The sequence below is a fragment of the Phyllopteryx taeniolatus genome, chromosome 7 (genome assembly GCF_024500385.1).
Source record: "Phyllopteryx taeniolatus isolate TA_2022b chromosome 7, UOR_Ptae_1.2, whole genome shotgun sequence".
Taxonomy (NCBI): Eukaryota; Metazoa; Chordata; class Actinopteri; order Syngnathiformes; family Syngnathidae; genus Phyllopteryx; species Phyllopteryx taeniolatus.
The window spans coordinates 13,169,517-13,196,378 of NC_084508.1; the positions used below are offsets into that span (position 1 = coordinate 13,169,517).

Below are 26,862 nucleotides of genomic sequence, written 5' to 3' on the forward strand. Positions count from 1 at the left end.
CTGCTTCAGTCATGAGTGGCGTGTGCTTGTAATGGCTTTGGGTTGTTTAAAGTCGTCATTGATTATTTTTTTATTTATTTTAATATCTTTGAGCTTGGTTAGGCTCCAGCACGCCCGCGACCCTAGTGAGGAGAAGTGGTACCGAAAATGGATGGATGAATTACTGCTTTGTTATAAAAGAAACTAACCCAGCTAACCTAATCTAAATTTAATGTAATCACAACTAACCCTAAAATTCACCCACACTAACCGTAAGATGAAAGCTCAAGTGATTGAGAGATCAAATAGTTTTACCCCTACCATTTATATTTAAAACACACTAATATGTATCAAAAACACATTAAAAAATAATTGTTGGCATCTTTTCTCATTATCTCACTCACAGTCCCTCAAAATAAGAGGCCCAGTGTGTTTGCTTCAAGTTGTTTTTCACTACCAGTTGAAGTTTACTGTAAAAGTGACACATAAAACAATAAAAGAATTAAGCACTCTATATGCAGCCACTAAAATGTTCAACGAAATTATGTCATCTGATCTAGCGATAGTCTGCTAGTTTGTGAAACTTCATAGACAGGCTCCCGTCAATTAGCATAGGTAATTATAAACCTTTCAAGAGCTGATACTCACAGCAACACATACAACAATACCCACAGACACATATTCTCTCTGCTCGGTGGAAACGACTATTACTGGAGGTAAATTGGGGACCTTATCTGTCTCTTCTTCTTGCTCTCAACTCATTCACTGCCATGGACTTTTATATTCATCAAATGGAATCCAACAGTTTACAGCCACCAACGTATAGATTCGCCAAGTACGTTTTTCACTGGGTAGGCCACCTTGCTTGCACATGCCTTTTCAGGTCTGCCCATCAATTTTGCCTGGCATGTTGTGACAAAACATGGTACTACAGTGAAGGCACATAACTCTAAATTCGGACTTGCCTGTATACTGCTGGAGCCTATCTCAGCTATCTTCGGGCGAGAGGCGGGGTACACCCTGAACCGGTCGCCAGCCAATCGCAGGGCACATAGAAACAAACAACCATCCGCACTCACGTTCACACCTATGGGGAATTTAGACTCTCCAATCAACCTGCCACGCCTGTTTTTGGGATGTGGGAGGAAACTGGAGTGCCCGGAGAAAACCCACGCAGGCACGGAGAGAACATGCAAATTCCACAGAGGCGGGGCCAGGATTTGAACCCGGGTCATCAGAACCGTGAGGCAGATGTGCTAACCAGTCAATTCATTTCCCACTATTTTTTGTAGATACGTACAGTAATGCAATATACTTGGTTTTTCAATTTCTGTGACAGTCCGTCTCAGCAGCAAACTAGTTGGTCCCTGAATCAATTGCCAACAGTTATTGAAATCCATTTGACCTTCGGACTTGGAGACGTAGCCATTACACAAGACAAAACTGCTCGCTGCAATCATCAGATCGAACACCTCTCCACATCAGCGACAAACTTCTTTGAAAAATAGATGAATGGATTTATCATACCCATCCCGGTGCACGACTGGACGTATGTCTTTGCCTCCTCCCGAGTGATGGCTGCCATGCAGACGGCACACAGACAGTCAGGTTGCTGGAGGTCCTCTTACACAACCCCCCTCCCCCCTTCCTTTTCCATCTCATCTGCACGCTAACTACCGTCTGCTGAGCACCGACAGCTGGCTGCTGTAAAGTGATTGCTGTTAATTGTGTCCCTCCGCTACATAATCAGCTTACGTGGCCCAGTCAGGTATATTTAATACCGCAACTCAATGGATCCTTTTAATCTTCACTGGGACAGCTACTGAATTTATTATTGTTCTTGTTTGGCCGCGCATAATCCGAGAGAGGGAGGTCGTCCGCATCCTCAATGGGACCGAATGTCATCCTGGACACAAATACGCACTTTCATGACAAGCAAAGTGGGCTTGGATACTTAAAACACCAATATCCAAGCTTTTTTTGGTTGCTGTTGTTGTCAAAACTACATTTGGCGGGAAATTAAAGATTTATAAAACAAGTTATAAATAACTTTTAATGACGTTCTAAGTAAATATATTGCAATGTGTGCATAATACTGTACATAGAAATTGTTTGATTGATTGTTGTTTCTGCTTTCCTATTGCAGCGTACTCTTTTGATATAAAGTAAAAGTGGTGATTTTGAATACATTATTCATGTATTTTCCTTTATCACAAATATGAATGTCTTGACAATTTATTTGAAATTGTGTGAAAAGTGTAACTTTATTCCATCATTAAATTTACATTTTTATTCTTTTATTATGAATATCGAAGAATATGACCAAAAAATTTAAATGTTCAGTTTTCACAAAAGTAGTTGATAAAAAAGTAGTTACTATATCTTAAAACCATGGCAATTTAAAAATTCTCTTAAACTTCTTTTTCCTTGTTAAATGTCCACTTGTAATGATTTGATGGTTGCACATATATATGACACAAAAACTCCGTCCGTCCCTCTCGTTCTTCTCCAGGAACCTTCGATCTCAGCCAGGTGAAAAAATCCATCTACTTCTTCAGCTGAGCGCCACCATGGAGTCTTCACGGCACATCTTGATTCCAGACCACGCCCCGCCCGCTTTCTCCTGCCTCTCGGATGTTTGGCATCCTGGAAGCTGATCCTGATTGAATGGGCTCTTGTGCGTTAAAGGCCAGGACGCCGAGAAAGACTTGAATCAAGGAAAAGCGGCGTTTTCATAACAAAACGATTGCATCAGAGGACGAGAGCTGCCCTTGTGCTCATCGAGTAGCAGTGATTGGCGGTGTGCGTGTCTGGTGGGCGGGCAGGTGTGTGAAGACCCCCCCGCCAAGTGTTAACCTGCCATCATCTTCATCCATCAATCAGAACACGAGAGCGTTTGAGGTGGCCCACTCTGCCATTCTAAAAATAAACAAAACCTGAGAGGAGCTGTTATTACACAAAACGCATAAATAATAAACATTTTCACTGCATTGGGAAGAAAAAAATAAATTACATTATGAGAGTAAAGTTGCATATTTTCAATTAAAAAAACATTTTTTTTCTTTAGAAAAAGGACACTTTTCAAGGGATTTTTTTTTAATGTATTTACTAGAATAAAAGTATTTTAATGACTGGGAGTTTTCAAATTCAGTTAAAACAAATTAGTTTTATTTTTTATTTAATCCTGTGATATTTTGACTTTTTTTTCTTGAAAAAAGATTGAGTTCTCCTTAAAAAAATGCAAAAATGTTATGACTGGTACAAATCTCATAGAGCATTTTCTTGTTATTGTACGACTAAAGAAAAAAAAATTCATGAAAGTTTTTATTTTTTTTAAAGTGGGTATACTATGAGACAAAAAGTATTTTTTTTTTAAATGTAAGTCAAAAAAACAGGAAAACAGAAAAACAAGGTTTTGAATTTTAACCTCGTAATATTAAAACAAAAAAGTAAATTGTATGACAGGACTGTTTCTTGGAAAATACTTTTTTTTGAGAGCGAGTGAGAAAATGGTTTGACACTTAAATTTACTTTAAATTACAATCTCATTAAATTTTAACTTTTATCATGTCATATTCTGACTATTGAAGAAAAAAATCCCCCCACCCAAAAAAAATACTTTTTACCTTGTCAAGTTACAACTTTATTCCCTTCGAATTTTACTCTCATAAAAATACCAGTAGTCGTAGTATCTTTTTTTTCTCCCCCTCTCAGTGCAGCTCTAGTACTCCTTTGTACTAGGAGGATGTGACAGTTGTCCCAAAACACAAAAGTGTTGTTTCAAGTAAAAGTACACTTGCATGTCCTATCAAGCTGTCCAAGATCTTAAAAGGCCTGCCTCCTCTTTTAAGAGTCACCACAAAAGCATCCGCTGCTCACATCTTTGTTCTTTTTTTAAAAAAAATTGTATTACCTGGAATATTTCAGCACAGGGCATTTAAAAATAGCACAAGTGCTTTCAGATGCCGTGTGCAATGCATTTTTAAGACCGACGTGGCCGAACAACTGAGCTGTTTGCACCTGGAGACACCACTCATACTGTATTTCAGAATCAGAATCATCTTTATTTGCCAAGTATGTCCAAAAACACACAAGGAATTTGTCTCCGGTAGTTGGAGCTGCTCTAGTACGACGAGACGACAATTGACAAAACACTTTTGAGACATGAAGACATTGAGAAAAACAGTCACTGAGCAATAAAGGGTTGCGAGTTATCTGGTAATGCCGGTACAATGTTTAATTTTTTTTTGACAATTGTGCAAAAAGATGCAGAGTCCTCTAGCACTTAGAGCAGTTCGAATGACTAATATTGCAGTAGTCCGGTGCAATGACCATTGTGCAAAAGGCGCCGAGACTTCAAGGAGTGTATGCGGTTTAAAGTGTCTAGTAGCGCGGTAATCTGGGACAATGTTGATTGTGCAAATGTTGCAGATACTCAGATACAGACAATAGTGGAGCGTGGCGAGACTACTACAGTGAGTGCACGAGTATGTATAATTTCCTTAATGAGCGAGCCGCTTTGATCCGTTACAGTTCATCATGTCTGCTTACCTCCTATTTATACTTCAAATCATCTTTTACAAAATGTGATGATTGCTAGTTTGTGACGGGGATTGACGGTTCTGTGGCAGCAAACGTCATAATCCTGAACTGAAAGTCACTGGTTTTATGTGTGTGTAAACTCTTACATTAAATGAAGAATGTATTATTTTTGGAACTGTGCCTCTGGTTTATTTCTTTAGGCAATTACACAAGGGCAGAGAACATTTAAGGCAAAATATGATGTTAGCTGTCATTTTAGTGTAGCACTTTAAAAAATAATAATAATAATAAACTTGTATTCTTTAAACAAGGTATATTAAAAGTACTTTCAAACATTTCCGTCCATCCATGTTAATTTTACATAGATTAAAAACACAAAATAGGGGCAGTAAGAAGCTATAAAACATGAACATAGGTATTATTTTTATATTATTCAATTACAGAATATTATAGTAATAGTAAAAAAAAAACTAATCAATGGCAATTGTCTTAAAGTATTAAAGTAAAATGTATAAAATATTTGGTCAAATGAAATTTTAAATTAGGGAATTGTTTAATCTTAAAAGAAAAACTAAGATACATTTTTCTTAAAATGTTCTTGAGTATAGCAATTTTCTTTTCTTTTTATAAAGTCTTAAATTACAATAAGTTGTAAATTCTCAAGAATAAAATTGTAACATTTCACAAAATCCTGTTTTTTACAAGAATAAAGTCATATTATATGAATATGAATTTTTGGGAGAATAATAGAGAGTAAGAGAATAATATCCTTATTTTCCAAGAAAACTGTTTTAAATTTTACGATAATAAAGACAATCTAAAAAATTAAGTCATAATTTTACAAGCATAAATGTAAAGATGTCATTTTACAAGAAGTTACCGTTTTTAAGAGAATCGAGTCATGTGGCATGAATGAAATGAAATTTTATGAGGAAAAGTTCTTAAAATGATGAGAACATTTGTTGATGGTTTTTTTTGCTCAAAAGAGGTTTAGTTTGAAGAGTTTGGTTTGGAAGAACCCTTTGAAATGAACTACAATGGATTTTCAGGTACAACATCTGTGACCTTACAATTTTAACTTTACTATAAAACAAATTATAATTATAAATATATGTGTATGTATTAGCAGATTAAAGCTAATACAATTATGATTATAAATTCTTATTTTTACAAAAATCTACATAGAATTTATATTGTGTGGGATTTTTTGGGACATACTTGGCAAATAAAGATGATTCTGATATTTTTTTTCGATTAGAATAGTCAGAGAAAAACGTAATTAATTAGCATAGTCATATGACAAAAACATGACGTAAATTTTAGAAACATATTTGTTATATGTACAAACGTAATAGAGGTTAAACACTAATTCAATGATTTTGGGGGTGAAAAAAGGCACGCTTTTGGAAAAAGTCATATTTTCCAAGAAAAGAAAAATGTATTTGTCAAGAAAAAAAAACAGATTCATGTATTCACCATCACATTCCTTTATTGCATTAAAAAGTTTTGCAAAAAATGAGCCACATGACATTTTTTGTGCTTTTCCGACATGCATAATCGAGTTCTGGGAACAGGAAGCATTGGAAATCACAATAACTGTACTCAACTCTAGTTTATTCTTATTCTATTGCACTGACATATGGAATATAAGGGACAATTAATTTATATTGTACAGCCACACACACAAAGAATATATTATGTGGAGACTACAGTATAATGCTAGGCACGATGTATGTATGCACAATTCATTATGGGATTGCACAGTAGATAAATGCAAAAAAATATACAATAATCAAATAAAGTTTAGAGAAAAAAACACTGATTTCCAATTTACAGCAATAAGAAACTTCTTTTTATGTAAGACACTGCATCACAATGCCTCACTGCCATTGGTCGAACGTTTGCATATTCTTGTTCTATTGCTGCTGTGGAAAAGCAAAGAGAAATGTGAGCTTGAAATGAGCAAGTCAGCAAAAAAATTACAGCAAAAGTGTAATTTTGTTAAATCAGGTCATATAAAACTTGGAATGTTTTCCCAAAATAATTTTAAGAGTTTGGGGGGGGGGGGGGGGGGGGATTTTTATCATGATGTAATTTTGGGACAATAAAGTGGTGATACAGAATTATGAGGAAAAGTTGTAATTTTAGGAAAAACAAAGTAAAAATATTCTGAAAAATATTTGTGAGACTAACGTAATATTACAAAAAACTAATGTAATTTTTTTTTTAAAAATGTATCATTTTAAGCTGAGAGGAAGAATTTGCACGGTGTCCATTTTAGTGTTACTGCCTTTACCTAGCATTTCACAAGATGACAAAATGTGCTGTAATAAACGTTTTATATTTGCAATTATTTCTCCATCTGCAATGTATTAAAACAAAAAAATGGGTTCGCTAATCTTTATATTATTTGGTTTTATATCACAATTGAGCCACTAAGAACTCGAGTAGGCTTACTCCATTTTTAGCAAGAGGTGAAGCCTGCTTTCACGGGCGTGTCCAGCTTGGAAATGGAAGTTGGCCCAGTCTTGTGCTGATGAATCAAGAAAAGTGCTGAGTGGACCAGCATTTATCTGAACAATATGCCTTATCTCGATTCATTTCTGTACATGGAGTTAGCCCACTCTACATTTGGATACATTTGGTTTTCACAATCAATTTTACTCAAGCCACCCTCCTTTCCTATTCCACCACATTTTTGCTATTGTATCCTCGATACATCCGTTTTCGAGACTGCTTTTCCTCATTCGGTTTGCTGGTGAGCTGGAGCCTATCCCGGCTGACTTTGAGCGATAGTCGGAGTACACTCAACCGCACGGCGCATATGGACAAACAAGCAGTAGCACTCACATTCACACCTATGGACAGTTTAGAATCTTCTTTAATGCTACTTAAGATGATGTAGTCTGACAAAACGGCGGACACAACGTTAAATTATGAATAATTTGAAGTGCCCAGAAATCAGTTCGGCTGGGTATAATTTGGGCATAAACAAAAACCCAACTGACCTGAAAACACTGCTTAAAATAAAACTCCACTTTGGAAATCTCCAGATACACAAAGTGAACAAAATGAAAGCGTCATCATCGTCATCACTGTGGAAAGAAATAGTTATTGGTACAGAATAATGAAATCCAATGGAAGGAGTCTAATAGGAGTCCCAAACAGATTCCATTTTCCACTGTCATTAGGCAGTAATGGTGCAGGCATCAGGGAGATGAGCTGAATGGAATGCCCCGTCCCATCGCAAACAGAGAGAGCGAGAAGCTTGGACGGCAAGCTAAATGCTTTTGGACACAAATCGGTGGCGTCCGATGAAGTCTTATTGAGGCATTAATGGCGCGGTTGAGCCGCCACACGCAGCCTGAAGCACTTGGCTGTTGATCCAAACAGTGTTTACATTCCACTCATTATGGGCTGGACCCACTTTAACCCAGTGACGACTTGGATTTACATTTTAATGATGCGCGTCAGAATTGTTTTACATGTTGACGGCTAGACGGTTGGATGAAATGCACTGCTTGGGGGGCATTCTTGTGCTCGACTGACCTACGAGTATGAAGGCCACACTGAAAAGAAAAGAACATGACAATAAACCAGAATCAATTCAAATATTACAAATAAAGGTGGAATTTTAAGCGGGAAAATGTCCTAATTTTACTCAAATTAATAAAAACTATATAATGAATAAAGTCTTAAATTCAATAGGGGAGAAAGTAATGATTTTGCATGACAAAAATTCAAAAACTTTTAATTTAATTTTAATTTTAACATTGAAAAACTTAACATTTTATGAGAATAAATTCAAAATATCAGAAATAAAGTTGTTTTAAGAGGGAACAAGTGATAATTTTATGAGGATAACATATTAATATTAATATAATATTACAAACAAATTCATAATTTTATGAAAGAAAAGGTTATTTTACAGGAGTGCATTCAAAATGTGACAAATAAAGGTCATTGTATGAAACTTTACTATGAAAGTATAGTCAAAGAATTACAAGATTTTTTTTATCATTTTAAAATTACTGGGGAAAAAACATACGAGAGAAAAAATATACTGCAAAAATCCATTCCAAGTCTGAATTTTTCAGAGAAAATAAGTCATAACATTGTTATAATTTACGATGATAATTTTGTGATATGGCCAGAAAAATTTTAAATTTTACATGAATAAGGTCACTATTTTATGAGATTTAAAAATACATACAATCAAATATAATAAAAGACGTCGCAGTTTTACGAGAACAAAGTAATAATTTTTACATGAAGTCGTATTGATACTAGAAATAAAATTATGTTAAAGGAGTCATAACATTAGCCGGCACGGTGGTGCCAACTGGTGAGCACATCTGCCTCACAGTTCTGGGGACTGGGGTTCAAATCCCGGCCCCGCCTGTGTGGAGTTTGCATGTTCTCCCCGTGCCTGCGTGGGTTTTCTCCGGGCACTCCGGTTTCCTCCCACATCCCAAAAACATGCATTCATTGGAGGCTCTAAATTGCCCGTAGGTGTGAATGTGAGTGTGAATGGTTGTTTGTTTGTATGTGCCCTGCGATTGGCTGGCGACCGGTTCAGGGTGTACCCCGCCTCTCGCCCGAAGATAGCTGGGATGGGCTCCAGCACGCCTGCGACCCTCATGAGGAGAAGCGGTAAAGAAGATGGATGGATGGAGTCCTAATATTGTGAGGAAAAAGTTATACACAATTATAAGGTGATAGTACACTTAGAATATTGAATACTATAATTTACAATCATTAAACTAACATGACAAAATATATTTGCAATTTTTGTGAGAATAAAGTTGGGAAGTTACAGGAATTAAGTTGTTAATTATGGAAAAAAGGAGTGCATTATTTGGGCAAAATAAATTGTAATCTTACAAGATTGAAGAACATCAGTCAGTATTTTGTCAAATCAACGCCATCATCAGTATGAACAATTTGATGTGAATATGAAGATTTTGAAAATACACCATTTGAAACAACCTCTTTTGCTGGGTTTATTCTCCAGCTTCGTCTTTTTGTAATTTGTGATTTTTTTGTTGTTGTTTTTTTCTTCAGTGTGGCCCGTCACACTCCCTGACTGACAGAGGCCTTCTCTGACACATGATCCTCCCTTAGAAACTTTTCCCATCTGATATTTTTGTATTCGCCTACTTGCAATTCCAGCAAACATTATCAGGCCGCCTTGTTGATTGAATTCCAATATTTACTGCCCTTTGAGCTCTGCTGTACAAGCCCCGAAGGAAATCAAAAATCATTTCTTTTCGACTTCATCTATTGGAAGGCAGGTCACACAAATAGATTTTCGTCTTGCAGGCAATGTGTGAATATTCAGCCTGAAAGCACATGAAAGTTCTTAACCAATACAGGAGTCATACAGTGGAACCTCTGAAGTTGAACACAATCTGTTCCGGGAAGTATTTTTAAAAATGCATTAACTGCCATACACATTTCTCAAGAGGTCAACCACTATAAAATGTAAAAACAACAAAATCTATTTTTTCTATAGGGTCACAGGTGAGGTGAAGTATCCTATCTATCGTGCGATTTTAGAGGTACAGTAGAGTTCGGGACGGGACTGGACTGCGGATTGCAAAAATCTGCAAATAATTGACGCCCATTATAATTGCATTGGAAAACAAAAAAATTAAAATATTTATATGCGGGGATAAATCACTAATAAGATTTTTGGGCATTGGGTCTCCCAAAAAAAAAAAGTAAAGAAAAAACGGGGGGGGGAAAAACAGCAAATAGGTGAATCCACAGGTGCTCAGTATGTAAGGGTCCACTGGTATTGACTTCCGCCTTTTCACTCTAAGTCACCTGGGATAGGTCCCAGCTCCCAGTTATGCTAAATAGGCTAAATGCTATAGAAAATTAATGGATGGTGTAAGAGCTACAACCTGGGACTGGCTAGTGACCAGTCTTGGGTGTACCCCGCCTCTCGCCCAAGGAGTTAAAAAGCTGTCATTCGGTCGATATTTTGTTTTGTTTTGTTTTGTTTTTGCTGTCAAAATTGGAGCTACGATCGAATTCAGATATGCTCAACGCAGTCCAGAACCTCACAACATCCGCCCAGCATCTCACTCACAATTAGAAATCAGATTAAACTGATTTCCAAGCTGAGTCATGGTACGAATTTAAATTATGGTACCTCTGTCATAGCAAAAATCTCTAATCAAGTGGTGAAAATGAGACCTAGAGCCTAGAGGACTGACCTGTGTAATGGATGTTAAAGAGAGACATCCCTATGATACCATGGCGTTGAAAGCTAGCAAAGTGAGGCAGAAGCTCAGAAGCAGGTTCCCCTTCCTGTTCTTATTCGAGTCCTCAGTCAAACAAAGTGGGTACAAGGATACTTAAGCATATATTTGGAACTACGGTGGACAAATGAGGCAAATTTGGGAGGTTGCTACAACGCTATGCTATGATTCTGTGCATTTAATTATGTCTGTGAGTAGAAAGAACTCAATGCAGAAGAGTCCAAAGTTAACTACTGTATCAGAGTCTACTTCTGCCAGTCACTCATTTCATACATTCACACCGTCCAACTGGAGTACCGTAGCTCCTTCGTGTTCATGTCAAGCCCCTCATAAACTCCAGAAGGCTTAAATCACGATCACAAGTTTGAGGATAAACGGGATCGGACTTTAATCTGCTCCGTCTCCGGAAGGCTCACGATGGAGTCCTTCTTGGGACGGACCAAGTCCCCGACAGGAGTTCCTAATGCGAACGCTGCACCTGTGCCGAAGGCTCCCGCTGACATCTGGTGGGGCAGCACAATCCTGTGCGGTACGGCGCTGCAGACAGCCGCGTGGCCCGATGGGGTCTGAGCGGGTCCGATGGAAGTGGAGGAGACACGAGTGGATGGGGTTGGACTGGGGGCTCCCGGGTGAATCCCTTCATGTGGCAACGAGGGCTGAGAGGCCGACAGCGCCCTGGTGTCCTGGCTGAGGTTCTCCATTGGCAAGGAATGGGTGCTCTTACGCGTGCTGGGATGGTGGGCAGGGCTCGCAGTGTGTTGCTGGACCAAAGACAGTTGGGAGCCCGCGGCGGGACCAGCCAGGATGCTGGATCCATAAGGTAAAGAACGGGGGCTCTGGACAGAGGGGCTGGACAGGACTGGAGCAAAGCCACCAGAAGCAAGGAGTTGCGAATGCAACGGCGAGGCGGGGCTGGATATATTCTGCAACACCTGGAATCTCCTCACCATCCTGGGAGACTGCAACGACCCGGCCCCCACCGAGTTCCCTTGCGTGGGCGGACAAAGGCTCATGGCTACAGCCTGCTGCAAGTTGGCGATAGCGAAACTTTGGGGCTGTTGAGAGGAACCCGACGGAGTAAAAATTCCACTGTGCTGAGGCGGCGTTATAGACAAGGGCTGCGGTCGTGGCACGTCCACCTGTTGAACCATCTCACGATCGTATTTGACGATCTCCTGGATCATCTCGTTCTCGCGGTTGTTGAACACCCCCGAGTTGAGATCGTGCTGAACTTTGTGCATCAGGATCGAGTTCTTCTTACCTGAAATGAGAAAGAAAATGCAGGTAGTGTTGTTGCTAAGGTAACGAATGGGCCCATGGTGAGAGAAGGGGTTTCCAAACCTTTTGGGTCCAGGGGCACCTTGCAAGAGAGAATTATTTTACAAGGACCCTCTTAAAATCCTTATGCCAATTTAAAATAACTGTGCACACCTAAATGGAACTTTTTGGGGGGGAATGTTTCAACTTAAATATGCATTCATCAATTAATAGAAAGGAACTTAACCAAATTCAATTGAATTCTGTAACATTTATCCATCGTCGCTAGCTGACGTGCACTGCCGCCACGATTTCCACCACTTTCACTCCGACACACAGCATGAGATGTCTTTTTGTAGTTGTAGTCATTGCAAGAAGAGCGGAGATTGTGCCGAGGATACAGACAAGAGCGGTACACAAGGAATTCCAACTAACATGGCAGTTCCTGAGACAGCCACATCGTAACATACCATTTTTGACAGTTACAGTACGTGCACCAGAGAGTCCAATAAATTGCCTTGGGCAACGAGCTAGGTGCTGTTTCAAGGAACGTCTAAAGAAAAAGACATTACACAGCCAAGTGTCAGCCTGCTCTGGTAAATGTCCATTACAGATGAGGCAAAAAAAAACCAAAAAAAAATAACTGGTCTCATCAATTAAATATGTTGCAGACGTGATGCAAATCAACAAACCATTTGGCTCCCCACAAGTGCAAAAGGCTGAGAACATCGTTTTCCTTGGAGGACGTCAGAGTGTGTTTGGTGACCTTATTTTGTCTTTTTTTTGTTTGTTTGTTTGTTTGTTTAACAAAACTCTCAGTAAAACAGATGGGGGTTGGCTGCATACCTTACCCCGGGGAGCAGAAAATGTCAAACATGCCAAAAAGGTTGATGATAATCCTGTCGCAGGGCTCATCTGTTGATGAAGAGGTTTCACCAAAACATTAGTATTATTTTTTTTTTAAACCAAGAGATCAGTTTTAGGGTCTTTTCCAATATGCCTATGTCAGGGACAGGGTCAGAGTCTGGTTAGGGTTCAGATGAGGTCTACAATATGGGTTAGGGGTAGGATAGTAAATGTGTGATTTTTGAAAAAAAAAAAAAAAAAAAAAGGTACACAAGTTAAATGGAAATCAGCCCTACTAAGATTACGATCATTTGTAATCTTTTGCTTAGGCATTGTTGATGCATTAAATGTCATACTGATTGTTTTGGTGCATAACTCAAAAGTAATTCTAATTGTAAGTATATTGTAATATAACTAAATATTTTTGAATGACAGGAACTGGTAAGATGTAATATTTTACAAATAACTCACAAACAATAAATCCAAAAGCGTCTGTTTGCGTGTATGTGTTATTATGGTTTGACAGCTGCATATGGATCTTCAATAAGCATTCATGCTCACAGATGCTTGAGAGGGAAATCTTTGAAGCGTGTCGTAAGCTTTGAAAACAGATCCTGATATTGGAATATTGTTAACTGGTGGAGGCTGCTGTTTAATGTTCCAAACACACACAACGCACATACAGCCCAACTAAAGAAGATGATCATCGTCTATTGAGTGCACATGAAGAGTGTGTTTTTGGTTGGGTTAGCGCTTTAAACACACCCTCCAAATATGCAAGCTGACTGGCGGTTGCTCATGTGTGGAATGTGGTTGCTATGGCAACAGATGGGAGGCCAGGGGAGGCAGGGTGTTTTGCAAATAGGTAAAGGAGAGTGGACGCGTGAAATGGGGCATTGGGGTCATTTCTGAACATGGCCATGACTGACGATTTACTCTTAAAGTTTCTGGGACAGATCGTTTAAAGCATGGGTGGGGAACATACAGCCTGCGGGCCCTACATGGCCCCCCAGAGCATTTTATCTGGCCTGCCATGCAATTGTAAAAACAGATTATAGAATGCAATTTCTTTAGAATGCGTTACAGTGATGTATAAATGATGAAGAGCTAACCATGAACTGAAATGTGGAATGTAAGATATGGGGGGGAAATGCTGAAATATAGCTATTAGTTTTTTGATGAGAATTGATAATATACTAACATGCTAACAGTCAATATGTAAATACATAGCAATATAGTGATCTGAGTAACGAAAGCGCTACAACAGATCGATAAGAATTCTTTTCATCTTTCCTTGTATTAAAGTGCGAATTTTCACGAGTCTTGATCAAATGCTAACATGCTAACAGTCAATATGCTAACACACAGAAGATAGCGATGTGAGTTCCGAAAGTGCTAAAGCAGATTGATAAGAATTTTATATTGTGACTTGTATTAAGGTACTCTGTTGTATTCTAATGAGAACTGATCAAATGCTAATATGCTAACAGCTACTGAGCTGAACAGGAATTGTTTGAAATGGTTAGAATCGGCTGAGAAATGTGGAGGGATAAGTTACATTTGTACAATATTTCGATTCATTTCAATGCAATGTTTGTTTTCTAATGGTAAATGTTGAATTGTGAGAAATGTGTGAATTTTTGTAATGTGAAAAGTAAGTTCACAAGGTGTCCTTAAGAATCTGAACTGTTTGCAATTGAAATGGCTTAAATCTGTGGCAGGATAGGTTCGATTTGTACAATCTCTCCATTCATTTCAATGCCATTTTTTTCTTATGGAATTGTGGGAGCATGAATTTTGGGAATGTGAAAATGGAAATAAAAGTACTTTAAAAGTTATAATAATAGTAATAATAATAAATTATAATTCTTCCGCATGCACATAGTACAACAGAGTACAATAACTGTAATAAAAGAAATATTTAACCCACAAATTCTCCTAATTTATAATAATAAACGTTTGTTTGCTTGTTCCATCATACTTTCTTATAAATGTCCTCAGATGTATGCATTTCTTTATTGTCACATGTACGTATGTATGTATGTATGTATGTATGCAAAAGCTGAACCGTGCCTAGATCGAGGTAAAAAAATGATTTAAATGAATGTGAGAAAAGGTGTGATATATGCTAAGAGGGTGTTTCAAGTGCCATGACACGTCCACATTGAGAAGAAAAAAAAAACCCGCCAGTGAATACATTTCCATGCTCCCTTCATCACACATCTTCATCGTTATTCATCACAACTGTAAGTTAGCGCGGCGATTCCTTATGCTTCGTTTTCTCTCGTGAATGACTCGCAGACTTTCATGAAGATATTGTACTGTACCCGTGTCTTAAACCTATCAAGGTAGCGAAATCCCCAGGACTCCGTTTTTTACGACACTTTTCACTAAAAGGATGATTTTCTCTGGAATTGCCTGCGATTACCGAGAGATGATGTTTCCCGTGCCAAACTATATTACTGCTAAATACATTAACAGTAGTAGTCCTAGGGGTTAGTGATTTGGGTCAATTTTACCCGGCTTTCCCACGGAATGTTTCCAGAAATATACCCGAAAATTTCCCACCCCTCCGTGAATCGTGACTCACCTATCCTGTCCAGCCTGTCGATGGCGACCGTCTCGAAGGCGCGCCTCATCATGGGGTACTCCTCTAGGACCTCGTTGAAGTTGTCCACAGAGAGCGAGTACAGGCGGCAGTACGTGTCTGACCGCACGCTGGCTGTCCGTCGGCCACGAGTCAGCAGACAGATCTCTGGAGAAAGAAAACACAAGTAAGTAATGTGACAGCGTGACAATTATCAAATGAATCGGTAACAATTTTTGATAATCGATTCATCATTAAGATACCTTGTTTAACTTGAAAATTTCAGCCTCTTAACAGTAAATATTAATCCACCCGTCCATCCATTTTCTGTATCGCTTATTCATAATTATATTTATTCAATGATAAAGAAGCAGAAGCAGTTACATTTAAACTTTTTTTCCCTGAATCAAATCATCTGCAAGCCATTTAATTTTAAGGGTAAGATGAGTTTGAAATTATGTCCAAGTGTTTTGGGATCATAATTTGTGAAATATTTATAGTTTAGTATCACCTAAAAAAAATGCTTTAAAATACCATCTTAATGAATAATGTTAAAATACTGTAGCTGGTAAGAGTTTATCGAAAATGAAGCCGAGGGTTTATTTCATATTATTGTAAGCCACTGTAACATTAGGCACAGTTTGAACCTTAACACCTTAAATAAAAAATAAAAAATATTGAATTAAAATGTAATGCACATAAAAGATCAATCAGAAAAAACTGTAGCTAAATGAATGTTTAAAAACAAGTAGTTCTTAAATATGAAATGTAAATGTTTTGAAGATAAAAGTTAAATACAACTGAACTGTACTGGGCGGCACGGTGGGCGACTGGTTAGAGCGTCTGTCTCACAGTTCTGAGGACCGGGGTTCAATCCCGCATCCCAAAAACATGCAAGGTAGGTTCATTGAAGACTCTAAATTGCCCGTAGGTGTGAATGTGAGTGCGAATGGTTGTTTGTTTGTGCCCTGCGATTGGCTGGCAACCAGTTCAGGGTGTACCCCGCCTCCTGCCCGATGATAGCTGGCATAGGCTCCAGCACGCCCGCGACCCTTGTGAGCTCAGAAAATGGATGGACGGATGGATGAACTGTACTGTGTAGGCAGTGATTATTTCCCACAGCACTAGAGGTAGCCTGTACCATACTTTAAAAATCACTGGTTGAACTATTTATATACTGAGTGGGCAATAATAAACCTTTTTTTCTGGGGGGGGGTCTATTAGTTGAGTTTTTTCGCTATTAGGTGGCAGGGCTCGGCCCAGTGGTGACTGAAATTGGATCGTGAATGCGTCGCTGGTGTGCGGTTACTTTGACCTGCTGCCTTGTGAGTGGCGCCTCGCTGACAGGCGCCGTTAATGGAGCACCCGCTATATTTGGAGACGGCCGTGCTAAGCTCCATTACGTTCACTTTTTTCTTCTTTCCTTCTTCTTCTTCTTCCTCATCTTTTACGCACTGTCGTCTTAACAACCACGCGTCAAGAAACCGTGGGGAGCGTCCGAACGGTCCATGTGCACACTCATGAAAACCGGCCGAGACATGACAAATGGCCGCATCATCATCATCACTATTGTGTTGTTCTAATGGGCTGCACCTGCATCAAGCGATATGCTGAACGTGGCTCTTTTCATTATTCTAACGTGGTGGGAAGTAACGAAGTACAAATACTTTGTTCCTGTACTTAAGTGGATTCTTCAGGTTTACTTGAGTATTTATTTTCGGTTGACTTTTTACTTTATTGACCCACATTTAAAAAAATAAAATAAAAATCTGTACTTTCTGCCCCTTGGGTTGATTACTTTTTTTCAATCTGTGCGGATGACACGATGTAAAAAAAGACATAAATGAAAAGTCAATAACAGTTGAGATTTTCATTAATTGAGATCTTGGGGCCAGCAGCGACTTGGAGGAACGTGAACGGTAAAAATTCCTTTTTACTTTTGTACTTAAGTACATTTCGGACTGTACTTTTTTTTTTTTTTTTACTTTATCTTAAGTAGAGGCATTTAATCACTCCTTTTACTTTTACCGTATTATTTTATGTACTCCTACTACTTAAGTACAGAGTATAAGTACTTTTCTGTATGGAACGCCGCTTGAGCATTTATTCGATATCCTTGCTATCCAGCTTAAGGTCCATGTACTAGTATGCTCTTTGTCCTTTTTAGTAAGACAATTCAATGCACTAGTAGAACGACTGTGTCTTTAATAGTTTTTTCCACTCCTGCCTTCCACTACTGTATGATCTTTTTGAACAACGTAGGCATACGAGTAGGACAAATATGTTACGAGTGAGGCAATACTGTGCACGAGGTAACATCTATACGGTACTAGTACTAGTGGTGAACCGCATAAATGTTAACTAGTACGATTGTATAATGTCACTAAGTAGTGCTAGTCCCACACATAGTTGTCAACTAGTGCACAGTTTTCCCTCAATATTAACATGCAGTTGTCCTAGTTGTGTGAACATATCGTATGTCATACATGTTCCAGGAACGTGCGTAGACATTTATGGGGGCAGGTGCTCAAGCAAAAAAAAATAAAAATAAAACAATTTAAAAAAGGAACCCATCACCAAAATTAATCATACAATTAAGAAAAAAAACCAGTAGTATATATTTAACCTATGTATTTATTTTTGTTAAAACAATCAACACAGTCAATAATACAACTTTTAACAAAGAAGGTGACCGCAAACGATTTTGTGATATACAAAAAATGAGAACCTGATAGCTTATTTAAAGAAAATCCACTACTGGTTAACCTATAACCTGTACAACTGAATTGAAAAATATTTTTTAGAGAGGGGACGTAAAAACAAACAACGGAGATAACGTGATTGGGCTTAAGGTCCATACGACTAGGGCACTAGTAGTTGAAAAAAAAGTAAGACACTAGTCGTAGTACTAGTAAGACACAGTAATTCTAATCGTTTGCTGAATTGTCTTACTAGGCAGGAAAAAGCGCGTTTTAGTACATGGACTTTCAGTCTGATGTGAAGGATTTCGAATAAATGCTGAAACGGCTCCTCCAGTATACCTCCGAAGTAGGAGCCGTCGACCAGCTTCATGCCCACGCTGCCTTTGGTGAGCACGGTGAGCACGCCGTGCTGGATGAAGTACATCTTCTTGCCGATGGTGCCTTCGCGCACCACGTAGTCGGCCGGCTGGAAGACCTCGAAGCGCAGCTTGGTCAGCATGGCCGTCACGAAGTTGGGGTCGGCGTTGGCGAACAGCGGCATGGACGCCACCAACTTGCGGCAGTTGAAGTTGACGATTTCCTGACGGAGAACACGACATTCCGTTACAACACTTGGATAGAAAAATGTAAATGGAATATCACTTTATTTTGGGGAAATTGGGACTTCTAAGATTCCAACTTTATTTTCATGGACTAGTACGACTCAATTCTCGTCAATTGACAACTTTATATAGGGGTTTTTTTCTGTAATATTTAGCTTTCTTAAAAGATTATGGCTTTTTGTCTAAAAAAATATGAATTTATTTGAGTAAAATTATTACTTTTTTCCTCATGAAAAGCTATCTTCTAATACAGTCTCTGAATAAAAACCATGACTTATTCTCATATTACTTGATTCCGCAAAAAGTTTACATATTAATTTAAAAAAATCATGTTTCATATACAATAATCTTTCATTAAAAAAATTGTCTGTAATATTATGACTTTATTCTAGTAGACATACTTTTACTTAAGCTTTTTCTTGTAATATCCCAACTTTATTCTTGATTTTCTTTATTATTATTGTAAATGTAAAATAACAATATTTCAAAATCGTAAAATTACTACTTTATTCCTTTAAGATTTTGATATTTTCTCATATTTATTTCTGTATATCATTACTTTATTCTGTTACTCTTTTTCTAGTAAAATTCTTCTCATAAAACAATTTGATTTAGAGTATTCTCATAAAAAGAGATGATTACGTTTTTCCTTATTTTCCCTATTTTGATGATTTTGTTTCCTTACGACTTCATTCTCTCAAATTATTGCTTCCATCTCGCCTTTATTTTCAGAATTTTACTAAAATATTACACATTTTTTTCCTCGTAAATCCATGACTGCATTTGCATGGTTAGTGAATCCTGCAGGATAATTTATGAAGTATAGTAAGACAAATAAAATAACAGAGACAGAAAAGAGATCATCTAAATATTAAATTTTGGTTAATCTGCTCTCATATGTTTAATTTATAGAATTATGCACATGCATAATATAATACTGTTGCCTTTTTATAAAATTATAAGATTTATATTTTAAATTATATTGGATTGTACCTCTAAATATTAAACCTTTACTTACTACTTAGAAGGAACTTAATAAGTGACATATGAGGTGTAACTCTATCAATATTCAAGCAGCTTGCCAGCATCTAAAGAGTCTGACTACACTTTATAATGACAATCAGCGTGTGTGTGCGTGTGCGCGTGTGTGTGTGTGCGTGTGCGTGTTAGCCACCTCTCTCAGAGGCTCATTAAGCTCCTCCAGGATGCTCTCCTCATCAAACATCTTTCCCTGGTATCTGTGCTCGTAGTAGTCGTGGATCTTCTGCCGGAACTCTGCCGGCAGCTTGTGGAATGACATGTACTGCTCCACTTGTTTGTACTGAACGCCACAGGGGGAAGGGGGGGATAAAATGGGAGGAGGAGGAGGAGGAGGACATGAGCACACCACTTTTGTTCACCAGGACATTTGTGTCCCATTGATGAGCTGAGGTAGTATACATCAAAACAAGAAGTGATAATGATAGTCAGGCTACACACATGGATCCGCATGAGAAGCCCGTGACCTGTTTATTCCTTCGAGTGATGAGGTGAAAACATAAAACCTGCTGTGAGAAGATGCAGGTCGTGCTGTGTTACACCATTACGTTTTTTTTTATCTTTGTATAATTTTGTTGCCATGAAAGGTTGTTTTCCTCCTTGTTTCTGTAGTATGGTTGCAATTATACCACAGCAATATTTTCTATATTACTGTAATAAAAACCTGAAAACTCCAAGTGGGTTTATTTATTGTAAGAAACAGGAACAAATTGTCATCATTAACATAAAACTAATCATGGCAAAACAGTGCAGTCTCCAAGTCTTCTGACTAACATGACCGCTACTGTCCACTAATACTAAACATTGAGCTGCCAAACATATCATTGTTCACAGTCACTTGGAACAGAGCATTAGAAATTATTCTTAAAACTCATTTTGGTCCCTGGAATTACAACCCCAATTCCAATGAAGTTGGGACGCTGTGTTAAACATAAATAAAAACACAATACAATGATTTGCAAATCAATTTCAACCTATATTTAATTGAATACACTACAAAGACGAGATATTTCATGTTCAAACTGATAAACTTTGTTGTTTTTAGCCAATAATCATTAACTTACTTACTAATAGTTGTAGAACTTGCACAATTCAACTGAATGTTTTAAAATAATATCGAGTGGGGAGGAAAAATAAATAAACAACTGAAATAATGTGGCTGCACAAGTGTGCACACCCTTTTATAAATGGAACGTGTGGGGCGATCAGATTCATGTTAAATGAGTCAGCACACACCTGCCACCATTTATAGTGCCTCCCGATTAAGTCCAAATAAATTTAAGATGTTCTAGTACTGACTTTTTTTGCTTTCTAACAGAAACCTGAAGGTTTTGTCTCAACACTGACTGTTATTTGGAATTGCTTGTAATTCCCGCCTTGATATATTTCAAAATCAATCGGATTCTTGCAGTGAAATAGCAAATATACAGTAGTCATTCTTCTAAGTTTGAAAAAAAACATCAGAAGAAAAAAATGGCTTCTGTGTTGTATGTGTTTATAAAATCAGCTATCTTCGGGCAGGAGGCGGGGTACACCCTGAACTGGTTGCCAGCCAATCGCAGGGCACATACAAACAAACAACCATTCGCACTCCCATTCACACCTACGGGCAATTTAGAGTTGTCAATTCACCTACCATGCATGTTTTTGAGATGTGGGAGGAAACTGGAGTGCCCAGAGAAAACCCACGCAGGCACGGGAAGAACATGCAAACTCCACACAGGCGGGGCCGGGGATTGAACCCCGGTCCTCAGAACTGTGAGGCTGACGCTCTAACCAGTCTTGCACCGTGCCGCCCAAAACAAAACAATCCTTTAAAAATTTAAGAGCATCAGGAAGAAAATGTCTAGTGGAATTCTGAGAAGTACTATGTGCGCATTGATTTTGACTGGGCCACCTTCTTTTGTTGTCTGACCGCTTTCAAAATCAATAGGGTTCTTGCTAAGCTATATAATACTGTGATACATCACAGTTTTCAGGAGGGCTGCTTGATAATTGCGACCAGAAGACTGCTGACAAGAAACCTCTTGGAGCTTTAAAATGTAAGGTAAGGATTTTCTCGACCGAATGTGTGTGCGCGCGTTTGTGTTTGCGTGTGTGTTTGTGTGTGCGTGTGTGTGTCACGCAGTATGAGTCATGATCTCTGTGGAATCAACTGTCAATTGGATGAGTGGTATTTTCCAAGCAGCGGGTCAAGGGACACCGTCTGCTGTCCAACAACCACAACAACTACTGACATCAAATCTTCCTCACAGCTTCCTGTTGAACTACATGAAAGTCAACTATTCACTACAATTGTCAATCAGTCTTAATTGATAGCATTGCTTGGGGGGCATTTATTGGTGGGAAAAATATTAAACAATGGTATACATTACTTGTATTATAAAAAAAGATGTCGAGTTTAAAATAGAATTTAAAAAAAATAGTAATCCAGAAGGAAGGGAATGGACGGAATTAATAAAATACAAACATGGATGCACACAACATTGTGCAGTGATTCCAGACTGGAATAATAATCGCCTCCACAAAATGTAAAATCGACTTTAATGCTGCTCTTTAATATATGCAGTAAATCTCTATAGAAGTATATCTGTGCTATCTGAGTTCTAATTTGACAGATTATTATTATTATTATTATTTTATCTTGTGCAATTTGTGTGCCATCCGGATTAGAAAATGTTGCACTAAATTCTTTGATGGTAAAAGAAATTCTGTGTTAGATCCATTTTTGTGCCATCTGAGTCAGAATTTTTTTTTTCCCGCCGAATCTTTCACCAAATCTTTTAACATCTGTTTTTTTTTTAAAAAGTCAGTGGAAACTACTCAGTGTAAATAGTTTGAGTTTGAATTTAAATTTAAGATACAGATTTTTTTTGTTACACTCACTTTTTCTTATCTTGAAAAAAATCTGTGTCAGAAATTCAAATTTAAACTTTGATGGCAAAGATAAACTTAAGATAAACTACTCAGGTAAATCCTCATAGACAATATGTCCTATAGAAAAAAAAAACTCAAATAAGTGAATTCCCAATGCTTACTTGGTATGTGCTGTTGTTTTGGTTAGCAACAGCGTTTGAATAGGATCAGCAGTAAACAATTTAACATGTCGTTTATGAATGGAGGTAATTACAGTTACTACCCCTTTTTTTCCGAACAGGAAAAAGGAGGCGTCTATTTGAGGAAGGCTTTAAGTTACGTTAAAGATGTCCCCACGGTAATTGATTTGGGCATGATAGAGGTCACTATTTGAGGAAACACGGGCAGCAATATTTTCAATATCATTGTAACAAACGCAGGGAAACGGCGAGAGTTTTTTCATGTGGGAAAGGGAGAAATTACATAGAGCAGAAGTAGAATGCCATATTCAAGGTCTTGTGACTGATTAACATTGGACAATGAACCACATGCTGCTTCACCAGACAAATACATTATCTGATCATATGTAGCAGCCAGTTCTGATACATTTCAAATGTTTTCTTCCAATATATTGATTATCGCACAATTCTATCGGTGTTATTGTCAAAGAGTTGTGATGATATCATATAGTCAGTAAAAAAAACATACTGGATGAACCCTCCCAAGTTTTCAGTACATCAGTAACTGCGGAGAAGCCGCTGGTCAATAAAACCGCCAGAGGAGGTTTTATAAGGAGGCGACACTCTATTAGGTGTTTGCAGCCCAGCGAGTCAGTGTGTGTGACAGTCTCAATTAAAGCCAAATGACAGCTCGCTCGCTCGCTGCTGCCTTCGCCTCTTTTAAGAAGTTGTTGTCGTCGGAAGTTTTATTGACTTTGTGATTTCCGCGGCACGAGCCTGAGATTAGCGGCCGCGTCAGTCAAAAGCCAACCGGGCTCCGAAAAGTTGATGTGGCGGAAAAGTCATGTTTAAGCGCCACTATGCGCCATTTTGTGACTGCTGGGTTGCATTTAATTGTGGTTTCATTCTGAGTGACGTATGTTTATGGATCCATTGGAGGACCCAACATTCCGGTATACAGTTGGAAAAAAAACAACTGCTGACGACCTCGATAAGTCATCTTGCATGGCGACAACAAAACTAAACTAAGCTTGTTTCCTTTTTTAAAATGCAGAATTTCACGCAGATATGATTTAACAACAGTTTTACACCACTTTCCATGAAGAACAGTTTGTATATTATCTTTTAACCAATGTTTTACATTCACAATGGCCGTCAGCAGTACTGTAAAACGGCAGGTTTTTTTTGTTTTGTTTTGTATCTTGGAAAAATCAGCATTACGTACTGAAATTAAAAATAAAATTGTGATAAAGAAAAATTATAGAAGTGTGCAGATTATAAAAACAAAAACTGTTTTAACAAGAAAACTGTTATAAGAATAATGGCATATTTTTATAAGAAAAACATAATATGAAAATAAATTCAAAATAGAATGGAATAGAGCTTTGTCATTGTCACAGGTACAATGAAATTAAAACGAATGTTTGTATACATGTGTTCCTTTTCTGAAATGCTGTGCACAGAAACTTGTATTTCCACAAGAAAAGTCAGGTATAAAATGTGATTAGTGGCCCTCATACTCCTTCAAGAGGATTACATTGATTTTCCCCAACCTTTGAAGTGTGAACTCCAACTTTGAGTGTCCTTCCATTGTCCTTCTCCGAGTCGGAGGTCCAAAAAGTCTGCCTTTCCATTTTTCTTGAATGCAGCTTCATCCTGAGGTGTCACTGTATGACCTCAGTGATTGGCCATGTTATGAACTGAGCACTTCCTTTTTGTGTCAAGGTCTAGTGACTGTGTGCTCATCACTGCTGGCCTCGTGGGGGGTGGTCACAAGCTCCTCCGAGGATGCCCCATAAGTGGGGGGGAGCGGTTACATAACAGCCAGCGTCCCATGTCCATCTGCCATGTCCGCTGGCAGATAGTGTGTCAATCGACACACTAGGGCGAATCGACGAGGAAGGTTTGGTGGGATGCGGGGACTAAGGATGAAGACGCGCGGGAACGTGTGGTTGTTTTAAATACACAATGTGTAATTCTCTTTATTTTATGTTTAGTTTGACAAGTGAGTGACTGTTTGAGTTTACTGCCACCATTCAGCGTTCATGTCTCCGATTTTTGCTTTGCTATGTCAAAACAAAACAAAAAACGTCCAAACCAAGGCTATTATAGTACATGAAAACGGATTAATTAACTAAAACTAAAATTGAAAAAACATTTTCGTGAATGAAATGAAATAAAAATGAGACTGTTTCAAAAAAAAACGTTTACTAACTAAAACGGTATTTTACGTTTGTGAAACTGACTATAATTCCAGTAAAAATGTCCTTCGTTTTCGTCTTTGTCGATTAATTTCATACATGATCTTACGACGTTAATTTCAAATGTACTTATTTCGGATAAATACATAGAACACAGAACAGATACGGAAAGAAGGATGAACAGTCATTTTGGAATTGTAGTTAACTTATACTGTGTGTTGCCTAGAAGTGATGTCAGACTTTTACGTCCAAGCTGATTTTGTTGCTAACGGAAACGGCTAAAATGGCTACCGAGTAGCTACCGCCTTCACGGAACCAGCACGTCGGTTCTTTGTCTTTTGTGGGCAACTCAGAGAAACAGACAACTGCCGACTCTCCAAATGTCGCTGTTTCCCGCCATGAAAAGCAGATGTCAAAGTAGACAAGGAGTTTGTCTTGCTGACACAGCAGGTGATTGAACTACTGCCAACAACAGGACATTTTTTTGTTGAGTTTTTATTACACACTACTTACTGTTATCTTTTTCTTTTTTAATCTCACACTTGACAAATACCCCGAACAAAAAAAAATGTAAACTAATACTGAAACTAATAAGAAATGATGCATTTTTGAAAAACTAAAAACTAAACTGAATTCGAAAAAGAAAAGTCAAAACGAAACAAAAACTAAAATAGAAAATCCCAAACTATTATAACCCTGGTTCTAAAAACCTGTAAGTGAGGTCACTTGTATCTCAAGGCACCTCTTTATAACTGTTTATACGACAGGCCGGCTCTGGCCCCCGGGCCTTGAGTTTGACACCTGTGGTTTATTTGGAGCATAGCGTATGAGAAAAAAAAACGTAAACAATAAACCACATGCTGCTTCACCAAGCCTGAATACAAAGATTTACACCCATTAAGATTTTATGTGGATCTGGATAAAGGTACATACAGTATCAATGTTATATTTTTTTTTTATCATTTATCACTTTGAGTATTCACAGTGTGCTAAGATTGGGGTCACATAGTGCAATGTGTTTTGATATTACCGTAATGAACCGTGACCATTTTTTTTCCAGTTATGTAAACACTGTAAAACTTTCCATATTTTTAACACTGAATAATGACAAGACCAGATTTTAGATTTTAAATTAGGCAATGTTTGGCCTTGGTGGAGGACATTTTAACAAACTTTGTCAAGGTCAAATTTTTAATCCAGTTCTTGTAGTGGACCTCATTACATATTCAGAAAGATTTGAAATAGACAAAGAAATTCAAGAAAGTTTCCAACTTTTATAAACGTGCAACAACGCTGTTGCTGTCGTTTGCTGTCTCTGTTGACTTAACTTCCACTGTTGATGTCCTTGCTGTCGCTACATCTTATACAAGAAATTCCAACCCGTAAATCTGTCGTGTGACGTCGACTAGGTCGTGTTCTTGTCCATGAGCTGCCAGCGTGGTTGTCTCGCACATGGCCGCATGTCGCCATGTATCTTAAGACTTAATTGCTCATGGAAACAAAAGGAAATGACTGTTGTGGACACCACTGACAGACTATTTGCCCAATTATCTCCTCCATACTTGGTTTAAAAACACTATTGAAAGAACTTTGCCTGCAGCTCAACCAAAAATGGATTCCACTGACATGGTGCAGCAATACATGTCAGACGCATTTACAGACATTGCAGCTACTTTGAACAGAGATCCATGCTTGACCACATTTGGGAAATACCTGTAAACAACACTGCACTATAGGGGATGTCTTCACACAACACAATAGGATTTGTTTACACCTTCCAGCTCAGTCCAATTATACCCGTTGA

General features: G+C 38.1%; 2 protein-coding genes across 3 annotated transcripts in view; one reads left to right on the forward strand and one right to left on the reverse strand.

Moving 5' to 3' along the window:
• Positions 1 to 4,696, forward strand: part of polrmt (polymerase (RNA) mitochondrial (DNA directed)) — a 43,389-nt gene extending 38,693 nt beyond the window's left edge. For both annotated transcript variants that reach the window (XM_061779374.1, XM_061779373.1), the window contains one exon: positions 2,492 to 4,696. In XM_061779374.1, coding sequence (XP_061635358.1) covers positions 2,492 to 2,541 — 50 coding nt within the window. In that variant the 3' untranslated portion in view covers positions 2,542 to 4,696. The remainder of the gene's footprint in view (positions 1 to 2,491) is intronic.
• A 1,296-nt stretch (positions 4,697 to 5,992) lies between these two features.
• Positions 5,993 to 26,862, reverse strand: part of hcn2b (hyperpolarization activated cyclic nucleotide-gated potassium channel 2b) — a 40,140-nt gene continuing 19,270 nt past the window's right edge. The window contains exons 5-8 of the mRNA XM_061779378.1: positions 19,959 to 20,105; positions 18,522 to 18,762; positions 15,484 to 15,648; positions 5,993 to 12,051 (exon numbers count right to left, since the gene is read on the reverse strand). Coding sequence (XP_061635362.1) covers positions 11,147 to 12,051; positions 15,484 to 15,648; positions 18,522 to 18,762; positions 19,959 to 20,105 — 1,458 coding nt within the window. The 3' untranslated portion in view covers positions 5,993 to 11,146. The remainder of the gene's footprint in view (positions 12,052 to 15,483; positions 15,649 to 18,521; positions 18,763 to 19,958; positions 20,106 to 26,862) is intronic.